Source organism: Equus asinus, chromosome 20 (genome assembly GCF_041296235.1).
Source record: "Equus asinus isolate D_3611 breed Donkey chromosome 20, EquAss-T2T_v2, whole genome shotgun sequence".
Lineage (NCBI taxonomy): Eukaryota > Metazoa > Chordata > Mammalia > Perissodactyla > Equidae > Equus > Equus asinus.
This window is the reverse complement of record NC_091809.1, coordinates 88,406,980-88,419,518: the sequence shown is the minus strand read 5'-3', so window position 1 is coordinate 88,419,518 and position 12,539 is coordinate 88,406,980. Positions and strand designations below refer to the sequence as shown.

Genomic DNA, 12,539 nt, shown 5'->3' with positions numbered 1-12,539 from the left:
ATCATGATCATTTATACTCTTAACCAATGGGAAGACAAGGTCCAGAGAAGTGAACTTACATAATCCAGGTCACAAAGCACATTAATTGCAGAACTGAAATTAGTTTTTATGTGTCTTGATTCAGTTTCAGGTTTTAACTTCATTCAAATATCCATGAATATGGCCAATATCTGAATTCTTATCTCTTTCAAGCGATATATTTTCTCTAATATCAATTCATAATGTTGCAATAAATTTATTCATTATATGAAGTCCAAGGAGGTAAAGGGAATTAGAGAGCCCCTCTTATTTGCATGGAGACTTTCACTGCTGGCACCAACTGGCCTTGGGTTCAGCCTTGACACAGGCCTTTGACACTAAGGGAGAGAAACTTGCCTAATGGAGGGCAGAGAGCTGGAATCACTACCATCTTCCTTTCTCTTCTTTTCCCAGCCTATCCTTGCTCCCTGAGGAAGATTTCAAATGGTTATTATAAGCTACTACTCTGTGACCATTTGTGGATGTGAGGACCAGAAACACAGCAGAGTGTTCTTTTTTCTTCTCCTGAGAAACAATGAGATAGGGATATTGAGCAGCAGTGCCACTCTGGTTCACAGTAGGGTCATCCTCCCAAAATTGTCCTAGGTTCTTGTCTTTTGAGGTCCCCTTCTCTGACCTAGACCTCAATAATTTAACTCTGTGTTCTTTCATTGAACACAGTCATTGGGAAATCTGATTTCAAGAACTTACCTGGGTGGTAGACATGCATTTGCAGGTGAAGCATGCTAGGGTTGCAGCTCTATGAAAGGGTGTACGTGAGTGTGAGGCTGTGTGAAGAGAGTGTGGGAAGCGACAGCTTGTGCAGGAGGTGTGTATATCTGAATGTAATGTGTCGTTTATGGAGGTGAAAGCTGTATTTCTGTGAAGGTTCAAGTGGGTGAGGTATGAGAGAGCAGAGGGGAGTGAATGTGTACTCTGGGTTGAAATGCCTGTTCTTTCCTCTGTTTTCTGGGCTCACTGAATGTCTTCAGCTCAGCTCTGTGTTCCAGCCTCCTCTGGTCAAATGGCTTGGTAAGCGAGATTACTTATTGACTCTCTCTGTGATGCTCAGGTGTGAAAAACAATTCTCTGGGGCTTTGATCTGTGGTGCACATTTTGAGAGGGAGAAATAGAAAGAGGGGTTGACAAAATGGAGAAGAAATAAGGCAGGAAAGTTTCCTGTGTGACTTCTCAAGGAAAGTGGAAATGAAACAGCTAGTGTGGTATGTTTCATTCTCCCTTCTTATCCCTTACTTTCTCTCCTCTTTCCTTGTGTACCTTCTCCTTATTTGTGTGTGTCTCCTTGAACTCTCACTCACTGTGAGTCCACCAGAATTCTGTGTTCATGGATGTGGTGAAAGATTTATGTGAACGAGGCAGCAAGTAATGGTGGTGGACCTGTGCATACATCGTTGTACCATGAGAATTCACTTCAAAATGCAAGTTCACAAATAAAATTATGAATGATTTCATGATGATGACAGCAGAGTGTTAAGAAAAGCACAAGCCCTCTGAGCATGCACACTGTTCAACTGCACAGTTTGTATGAGTTGGGAGTGCCATCAGTACTCTAGATCCCTCACATCCCTTGACATCAGCCATCCATCAAGTCCTTGCACTAATGATTCCTTTCATCAAAGACTCTTCTAGAAATAATTTCTCCTCCATGACTGCAGAGTGCTGTACTCTCTTCCCTTGTAAAACACTTCTCTTCTCTGAAATTAATTGGAAAAAGTGGTCTTCAAAATTTTTATGTGGGCATTTCCTAAAATAGTTTTTAAAACACCCTATTCCCCTTCAAAAACTTTAAATTGACATCTAAAAATTATCATTAAAAGTTTAAATAGCAGAAAAGGATATAATGTCCAATATATTATGAATATTAACACACAAATAAAACTGCTCTATAACAATTTAAAATGTTTTCTATGGAATTTTTATGCCCTAGAAATTTCCAACTCACCATAATCCATTTAAAATATATAAGAACAAGCTTTCTTAACTGTCAGAAGTTTAATATTATTGCTTTGTCTCCATGAAGTCAGTCCATTTTCCCACAAATTTACTTTTTCCTTGAATATCTCATTATGATAGTCTTTCATACTTGTAATAATGATATCTATGCAAAATAGAATTATTTTATTTACTCTAACAATAAGCTCCTAATGTTAAATCTTTTATTATTACAATTATTATAACGACATTGATAAAAGCAATATGAAAATCTTTAAATTTTATAAATTATGAACATTAGCCTAATTTTTTGGGGGGTAAACGTGTTCCTTAATCAGATTGATGAAGCTTTTATTTTCTTTCAAATTACTTAATGTATTCACAAGTCAATATTGATTAAACGAGATAGAGTTCACATTCATTATTCTTAATTTTATTTTTATAAAATTAAGTTCTCAGAAGCATTGTTTACATAGATAACTCAGTTGGGAGTAGAGGGAATTTTGTTTCTGCAATGTAAGATTCACACCATAATTGAGACTAACTGCTGAAATAAGCAATGGTCCTAAAAGAGGAGGTTCTGGTTATCTGAAACTCAAAGGAGGACACCCACAGAGCTGGGGCCAAACCTCTGAGGAGGGATTCCAGTAAGGTGGTGCTGGTACATCAATTGGACATGATGAGGTGGGTCCAAAGTCAGGGACAAATAAAAAGTGCCACTTGGAACTAACTATTTCTTGTTTCTGTTAGAATCATCTGTATTGCCAAGGAAAGAAACAGGTGCTTGGATGACACTGAGAGGAACAGAATGTGAATAGGAAAAGGAAATCTCGTCCTCCTCCAGCTTTCCAGTTGGCCTCCAATGCCTCCTATTGGCGGAGCTTAACAGGCAGCCAGCTGGCAGAGGAAAAATGTAGTCCCAGCCAAGACATCACCAAGCAGAGCACAGAAGGGTGGTTCTGAAGCCGAGAGGCAACAGTTTAACAATTAACACAGTAATCCTTTGATTCATATGTATACATGCATATATTATAACTTGCACGGCATTTTGGGTTTGAGTAAATATAATACATGAATAAAAATCAGAAATAAATCTATTCATTTTGTTAGACCTCACAATAAAATTTTATTATTTAATGTAAGACAAAATTATACAGCTCTATAAAACAGGAAACATTTTATAAGATTAAATAATATCAGGATTGAATGTAATTTTAAAAATATTTCATAATTTGATAACAATAGTTTTTAATTGAATTATGCATACTTTTTCTAATGCACATCATTTTTTAAATCCAAACACACACACACAGCACAATATGATGCTGTTATCGAGTCATCGAGTGAACTTGGAAAAATAGGGTAGTCATTAAACACATTTCAATTATATTTACAAATACTAAATGAAAGCTTCAGCTATTTGGAGGTACTTTTCTTTCCAGTTAACAGCATATTCAATGATAAATATTTGATTACAACTGGGAAGTGCCCTTAAGTTAAAGAGATGAAAACAGCAGTCTTTAGTATTTAAATGATTCTTTATCTTTCTCTCATGAAACTCCCCTTTAAGAACTTTGCCTTATTTAACTTTAGATCAGGGATGAAAGAGGCAAAACCACTCCCACTGCTCTGCCTATTTTACAATATATTTATATTCAGAACATCCAAACACTGACCAAATGCTCTGGATATGAAACAAAGGCTTGCTTCAATCCAGGGAGCTTCTATTCAAAAAAATGGCTGAATTTTTATGAGATCAATGGCTTTGTGTCATTTTAATTTACCCTAATCCCATCCCCCACTCTCCAGCCCTGCAGTAACCTTAGAAAATAACAACCTCCTTTCACAGTGAAAACCAGTAGCCCCATGGCATCCAGAGGGAGCAGACTGGGGCTGGAACTCTTTCAAAATCTCTTTTTTAGAAAATTTTCATTCTTTGACCTGTCCAGTGGTTCCCTTGAAGACATCACTTGCAAAGCTGTCTATGTTTGATCTGATCCAGAGCTCTCCCAGTGCAGTCTATTCCCTGTGGATGATTATAAAAAGCAACTGCAGACCATCAGTTAACTTTGCAGCCACCTGAGATCGTGGATAACAGTTGCGGCAAAACAACAATAAACAAACCTAAAAGCTAAAACTTAGGAGAAGTTGAAGAATGAGATATTTATAAGGGCTTTGAACAGTTTTGCCATATCCCTGGGGACATAGAGAGATCCTGGTGCATCGCCAGGTGTCTGCACAGGCTTAGGGCTGTAGGTATGCCCAGAAAAGATCTGAGAAAGCCCTAAGCTCTCACTCCAGGCTCACCTGGAGGCTCTGCACAGGCAGGAAGTGAAAGCTAAAGTAGAGCTGTGAACTGAGTGTCTGAGTGTTGAAGTGCCCCAACATTCCTATGGAGCTCTGATCAAAGCCAGAAAGACTGTGGTTTCCAGGCAGGTGAGGAAATCTCTTTCCAATTATTAACACACTACTAAGCTATGTAAGCGGAGACTTCAGTGACTACAAATGAAGAAGAATTGATGTTACAAAATTAATTCAGAAAATCACTAAAATAACAACAACAATGACAAGAACAAATAACAATACAAGTAAACCCCGGGGAGAAAGAAGAATCTGATTTCCAGAGTTGCCACGTTATGTTATCCATAATGTCTAGTTTTTAACAAAACATTCAGGACATAAAAAGAAACAAAAAAGTATGGCCAATACACAGGGAGGAAAAATACCAATAGACACTGTCTCCGAAGAAGCCCCAACACTGGACTTACTAAATCCAAACTTTAAGCTACCTATTTTAAATACGCTCAAAGAACTAAAGGAAACCATGAGACTGCGAATATCAGTAAAGAGATAGAAATTCTTTTTATAAATTCTGGAGTTCAAAGTATAGTAACTGAAATGAAAAATTCGCTGAAAATGCTCAGCAGAATATTTGATGAGACAAAAGACAGAAATAGCAAACTTGAAAATTGGACAATTGAGATTATCCAGTCTGAGTAACTGAAAAACAAGAAAGAATGAAGGAAAAGGAATAGAGCCTCAGAAACCTGTGAGACATAATCGAGAATATCCACACACATATATGGAAATCTCAGAAGGAGAGGAGGGAGGAAGAAAGAATAGTTGAAGAAATCAAGGCCAAAAACTCTCCAAAATTGAGGAAAACATTAATTTATACATCCAAGAAACTCAACAAATCCCAAATAGGGTAAACTAAAGAATGCACTTAGTAAGCGAAGTCAACACTGGACAAGGGACTGTTGAGAGAAAGGCCCTTGGACTCTGAACAGACTTCTCTAAATCCTTAATGAGGGATCAATTTATGGCTAAAAGGAAATGAAACTCAAAAGTGGGGGAGTGGAGAGCCATGGGAGGAAATGTGGTTTTATTGAGTACTGATTATCCCCCAAGCACTGTCATGCTTTCACAGAGTAGTTATATAATTATAATAATTATGTGAGGTGAGATAATGCAAAATAAGTCTTAGATAAGTTGTAAAACTGAAATAATAATATTTGGAGAAGTTACACAATTTGACATCTTACACAATTATTGATCACATTACATTTCAGGTACTGTTCTATGATTTTTTACATACACTCAATAATTTACTTAAATCTCATCAAAACCTTGAGTTAGATATTACTATTAACCCCATTTTACAGTTCACTGACATAGGCATAGAAGGATTTAGCAACATACTCAAAACACAAAACTAGTACGTGGAAGAGGCAGCTATCAAACCCAGGCAATCTGATTTTACATCTTGTGCTCTTAACCACTGCCCAGAGTTGTGGAGTTTGGATTCAAATTCACTCCAGATGTTCTGTTTTTGATTTGTATATTTTTAACTTGACATCCCAGTAGAATATGGGGATATTCTACCATTCACCGTGAGATGTAGCGTATATCCCAAAACAGGATTGCCTTGCTTTTTGGCAAGTTATAGCCCCTTCTGAGATGAAGGAAAGAATGTGGCTCTGTACTGGGCAATTCAGAATTGCTCAAGGAGCATATTTAACATTATTCTTAACATATCCAATTTATCTGACCATTCCTCTTTGTTCCAGTCCTTCCTCTCATCTCATTCCGTCCCTCTCATGTCATAGGCTTTCATCTGTATAAATTGACCTAGACAATTATCCTGCCCGTTTATCTCTCTTTCTCATCTCCAGCTGCTGCTCAGAGCTCATAATGAGACTTTCTCTAGGTGAAGTAGTCTTAGAAGTCGACTCCGAATCTCTTTGGTCCTAGCCCCATAGATGATGGGGTTGAGCACAGGAGGCACCAGCACATAGAGATTAGCCAGAAAGATGTGCACGTGCTTGGGGACTCGGTGTTGGCCAAAGCGATGGGTGAGGAAGGAGAAGAAGGCAGGAATGTAGAAGACCAGGATGACCCCGAGGTGGGAGCCACAAGTACTCAGAGCCTTGTGCTGGGCATCGTGGGATGGAAGATGAAAGACAGCACGAAGGATAAAACCATAGGAGATAGCTATGAGAATAGAATCCAGACCCATGGCCAGCAGGGCCACAGTCAACCCATAGACAATATTGACAGTGATATTGGCACAGGCCAGTCGAGCAATGCCCATATGCTCACAGTATGTGTGTGCCATGACACGGTGCTGACAGTAGGGCAGTCGCCTCAGCAAGAAGATGAAGGGGGAGACAATGGCCACACTACGGAATATCCCCACAAGGCCAATTCTGCCTATGACGCTATGATTGAGAATCATCGTGTATCTCAGTGGGTTGCAGATAGCCACATATCGATCAAAGGCCATGGCAAGAAGAACTGAAGACTCCAGAGCATAGATAGAATGGACACAAAACATCTGGGCCAGGCATCCACCAAAGGAAATCTCACCAGCCTGCAGCCACAAAATGGCCAGCATTTTGGGCACAGTGGTGGAGCTGAGAGCCAGGTCGGTGAGTGAAAGAAGGCAAAGGAAGAGGTACATGGGTGCATGAAGAGCACCATCTGTCAAGATGACCAGGATGAGGGAGGCATTCCCAGCCAGTGCTACCAGATACATGGCACAAAAGGGGATGGCAATCCAGGTGTGGGCCCACTCCAGCCCTGGGATCCCTGTCAGGAAGAGAGTGGCTGGGAGGTTGTTGTCACTGATGTTGGAAGCTGACATTCTGCTTGGAAAACAAAGGGCTCTATCCAAGGTGTGATGGTGCACCAGTCCTGTAATAGCAGGTATTTGCTTCACTCACGTAAATGGATAACTTTCCTATGAAATAATCTTTTTCAGACTGATAAAAATATTTATTGCTATCAACTTGTTCTTGCATCTTAAAAGATTCCATCACCTGTCATCCATTTTCCCCTTGCCATTTTGTGTAGTCAAAGTTCATATTTTGAATTCTATGTTCCAAACTCCAAGCTAAAACATTAAGCATTTGCCTTTCTTATCCTTCTAAACTTATCTTTCCCCACATCCTGCACATCTTTCACTTGTCTTTTGTCCACATATCTGGGGAAATTTCTTGAGTCTTTTTTAGTATATGCTATTCCACTTGCTCAAGAAGCCTTTTTTCTTCATTTTCTACCTCTTTAATTTTTAAACATCAGGGCAAGTGTCTTTACCTCCCAGAGGACTTTCTCCTCTATTTCTTGGTCCTCTTTATATAAATTTTTCATCCTTCTACTACTTTGCAAAATCCTATTGAGCTGTGACTACGTTTTACACAATTGCAACCACCACATAAGATGACTGTGTCTGTACCTAAAAATTTCGATCAATATTCACTAAAAGACTCAATTCTGATAACTCTTCATAGCATACAAATGACTTCTTAATGCTATATTTTTTATTTACTTAATCTGAGTTTGTAACATATCTTCCCAGATATACACCAAATGGCTTATTTTTATGTCACCAGAAGTGCCTATAAAGAGGTTAGGCAACCTGAATATGCTCAAATGTCTCATGATTGATTATCTACAGTGATTTTAGAACACATCTGTGTGCAATAGAAGAAAGCAAGAGATTTATCAGACATGCTGGCTGGGAAGACAACACTTCTAACTACGGCAATGTCAGTTCGAAGTCCTGCATTCTCACTAGTATAATGACTGGATGTGATGGCCCAAATAAGAATGCCAAGTGCTGACAGAGGCAGATTGTAGGAGTGAGTGGAGTGTCTTGGAGTTCTCCTTCTGCAGACATTCTGGAAGAGTAAATTCTTTTTTGCTGTAGAGAGCCAGTATTATATACATCCTCCATCACTTACATCGTGTACCTAAAAGAGTCCTTTGTAGGATGCCTAGAATCCCAAACTTTAGTCCTGATTCTGTCACAAGAGTGTTGGATGGCCTTGAGAAAATATTTTCCCTTTCCTGAGCAGTGTTGATTTACAAAGAACAATGACGCTGGAATCCTAGTCTCAACTTTTCTACCTATTCACTAGTTAGCATTGGATAAGTCTCACAAACTTTTTGAGATTCAATTTCTTCATTTATAAATTGAAAATAACAACTGAGTTACTTATCTCACAGTTATTGTGGTTGAGAAGGAGTAAAGTCTATAAAATTAAACTTTTTGGACACTAAAGTAATGCCCTTGCCATTTTTACAAGCTCTTTGCCCATAGCTGCATATTGGAGTGGTACAGAGCATAATAATCGTTTTCACTTCTGTCTTACCAAAGGGAAGTCCAAGTTCAGAGAAGTGAACTGATTTAATCCAGTTCACAAAGCACGTTACTGTCAGAACTGAAATTAGGTCTCAGTTCTCCTAATTCAAAGTTTTTACTTCATTTAACTGTCCAGTTTATGGCCAATACTTGAATTCCCATATTTTTCTTACAAGGCACTCTAATATCAGTATCTAATGCTGCAATCACTTTACACATTTGGATCCCAAAGAGACAGATGACAGTGGAGAGCCTCTCTTACTTGCCTGGAGACTTTCACTGATGGCCCCAGCCACTGGAGGAAAGAAGCTTGGGTAGGAGAGAGTGGAGAGTTGGAGCCATTATCATTTTCTCTTTGTCTGTTTTTCCAGCCTATTTTTGTCCACAAAGGAAGATTTCAAATGGTTATTGTAAGAGAGCTGCTACTCTGGAAGCATCTGTGGATATGAGTACCAGAACGATTAGGTATAAGTAAGATTGTTTTCCAGGGAAAACAATGGGAAAAAGACATTGAGCTGGAGCACCACTCTGGGTGGAATGAGAGCCTCCTCCCATATTTGTCCCACTCAGTCTTGTGTCTGGGTCACTATGATGGCTAAGTATTTGAGGTCTCCCTCTGAGACTGAGACTTCAATAATAAAGTCTTATTTTTTTTTGAACATATATTTTTGGGGAATCCAATTTCAAGAACTTACCTGTATCAGTGACATGCATTCACAAATTGGGCATGCTGAGATTGGAGCTCTGTAACAGGTGTCATATGTGAGTGTGAAATTGTGTGGGAGAGTGACGGAGCAACAGCTAGTGCAGGTGATGTATATTTGAATGAAATGTTTTGTTTAGGGACATGACAGCCGTGTTTTTGTGCAGGTTGTATGGGTGATTGGAGGATAATGGGGTCTGAATGTGTAATCTGGGTTGAAATGTCTGATCCGTCCTCACTGTGTGAGCTCAGTGAGTGTCTTCAGCTTAGCTCTGGGTTGCAGCCCCCTCTGGTCAAGGGACGTGGCAAGGGAGGTTATTTATTGACTCTCTGTGACACTCAGGTATGAAGACCCATGAGGATTGCTCTAGGGTTACGATCCATAGTGCTTATTAAGGAAATAATAAGGGGGAATTGGAAAAGAGAGAAAGACATGAGGAAAGGAAATTTTCCCTAGGGAATTTTCAAGGAAAGAGAAAATAAAATCTAATAATTTTTATTTCTCTTCTTTTTTGTTTTCTCTTACTTTCCTCCTGAATTCTGTGTATCTCACTGAAATTCTATACATCGTGAGCCCATGTTCTTCTGTGTGCATAGGGCATCACTAATGCTATATACAAATAGAGCGGCAAGAAACGGCTGTGGACATTCGCTTGCTCCTTTGTCCCATAGCCTACATATTACAAACAAAAGTGCAAAGATAAATTATTAAGAATTTCAAGAACATGGCAGCAAAACACTGAATCAAACACAGAACCCTTCTGAGCATGGACCTTATGCCACTGCCTAGGTTTCATGTCCACAAAGCAAGCCCTGGGAGTGAAAGTCAGTCTTCTAGCCAGATCTTCTCAAATCCTTTGACATTAGCCATCCTTCAAGCCTTTGCACCAAGGTTTTCTTCCACTGAAGCCTTCAGAGCACTGCATTCTTTTCCCTTGCCCACACATATCTCCTCTCATACGAATATGAACCAGTGGTCTTCAAAATTTTTGTCTGAGTACTTTCTCAATTTTGAGAAACTATATACCCCTTCAAAAATGTTAAGTTGACATGTAAAAATCGTCATTTAATATTTAAATAGTGGAAAAGGATATAATGTTCAGAATATTGTGAATATTGACATTTTAAAATAAAACTGCCACATCAGTCTTTTAAGCATATCCTATGGAATCTAAATATCCTGGAAATCTTCTTCCCCCATTACCCATTTAAACATATATGAACAAGGTCTCCTTAACTACCATAAATTTAACATCATTACTTTGTTTCCTTAAAGTTGGTCCATTTTCCTACATATTAATTTTTATGCTTAAGAATCTTGTCATGGTCGCTCTTTATTCACTGTTAGCAATGAAAATATGTATACAAATTGGAAATATTATTTTTTAATAAATAGGCTCCAAGTGTTAAAATGTTCTATAATTACAATTATTTTAAGTACACATTAATACAAGCAATATAAAAACCTTTAATTTCATAAGTTATTAAACATAAACCTATTTTTTGAAAATACAGTCTTTAGGAAGACTGATGAAATTTTTCTTATTTTTCCTTCAATTAGATTGTATATTCAAAAATCAATATTTGTGGGATGAGACAAGATTCACCTGCAGTTATTCTTAATTTAATTTTTATAAAACTGAGCTCTGAGAACTTTTGTTTTTACATAAATAACAGCTGAGAGTGGAAGGAGTTTGCATTGTAGGGAACACTGCTCTAATAGAGTTAGTAACTGCTGGAATCAACTTCCGCTCTAAGAAAGGTGATTCTGGTTATCAGAAGCTCAAAAGAGAATGCCCACAGAGCTGGGCCCCAAACTTGTAAGAATGGGCCACAGAGAGCTGGTGCTGGTGTAGCCGAGCAATGTGATGAGGCTGTTTTGAGGTAAGGGTAAGAGAAATGCACCACAAACTGGAATCAACTGCTTCTATTAAAATCCACTGCTGTTGCCAAGGATAAAACAGTTGCTTGTGTGACAATGACAAAAATAGAAAACTAATAGGAAAAACAAATGTCTTATCCTTCTTCCAGCTTTTTAGTCTGCATCTATTGCCTCCTAATTGCAGAACACAACAATGTATTTAATTACAGAACTTCCAAATACCGCCAAAATACTTTGATCTAAAGCCGCATATTATTCTTAAGGCAAATATATATAAGACAGGGAAAGCAAGCCCTGAGAAGATATATAGTGATTTAATTAATGATTAAAGTGGCTTGCTGTAAGTCCGTAATTGAAATTATGTCTTTACGTGTTGCCTACAAGGGGCAATGCACCAGAGCAGGACATGAAGAAGAATGAAATTAAAATTTGTGTTTTTCATATGACAGGTTTTTTTATAGCTAAGTTTGTAGTCATAATCCTAACAACGTAAATATCAGAGAAACTGATTTCTTTCTACAAGAAATGGTTTATCTGGCAGTTTAGGCTTTGTCCTTCCATCAAACTAGCTCCTATCTTGTATCTATCGTGGATCAATCTTATCATCTGTCTTCTCGAATGTTATCCCTAGGACTCTTTAATACCCTAGAAAAAATTCACAAATGTCTACAAATAAAGACAATATAAATTCATGGCCTCACACTTCAGCAATCATTCCACTTGATCCAGTTAATTTTCTCTATCATTCTTCTTAAATGCCATTTCAAGCATCTACTGCTTTCTTAGAGCCTGCAGCACCACCTATATTCAGCAGTTTGAATGTTTAGAATATGATGACTACTTAAATAGATATGAGAAATGAAGGAGAGAAAGGGTGTGTAGAATGACAATTAGGTTTCTGGCTTAGTCAGCTACAATGTTCATGTCATTCACTGAGAAAAGGAACCTAGGAAAGAAAAAGTTTTCATTCATATTTTGGACATGTTCCCATAATATAGCCAATTAGTGGTACCAAGTAGTCATTTGGAAAACAAGAAATAAATTAGAGCCGAATATATGGATTATGGATTAATGTGTTGAAATAGTGAAAATCTGATTTTTTTTTCCCCAGAATCATTTAGAGAGAGTATATAGAGTAAAAATTGAAGCTGGCTTAGAAAAGAACCATAGATAATGTTAATATTTAGGAGAGAACAGAGAGAGAGTTATTTGTACAGGAAAATTGCAGAGAGATAGACATGGGGATATGTGGAGGACCAGAAAAGAGTGACATTACTAGTCCCAGAAAGGAGAAAACATCAGGAAACAGGGGAAGTCAACTGTATCAATCTCTCAAT

At 38.1% G+C, this 12,539-nt stretch overlaps 1 protein-coding gene across 1 annotated transcript; it reads right to left on the bottom strand.

The window, feature by feature from the left end:
* Nucleotides 1-6,160: 6,160 nt before the first annotated feature.
* Nucleotides 6,161-7,117, bottom strand: LOC106830385 (olfactory receptor 52D1). The gene has a single exon (XM_044753017.1). The coding sequence runs from the start codon at nt 7,115-7,117 to the stop codon at nt 6,161-6,163; it is 957 nt and encodes a 318-aa protein (XP_044608952.1).
* Nucleotides 7,118-12,539: the final 5,422 nt, after the last annotated feature.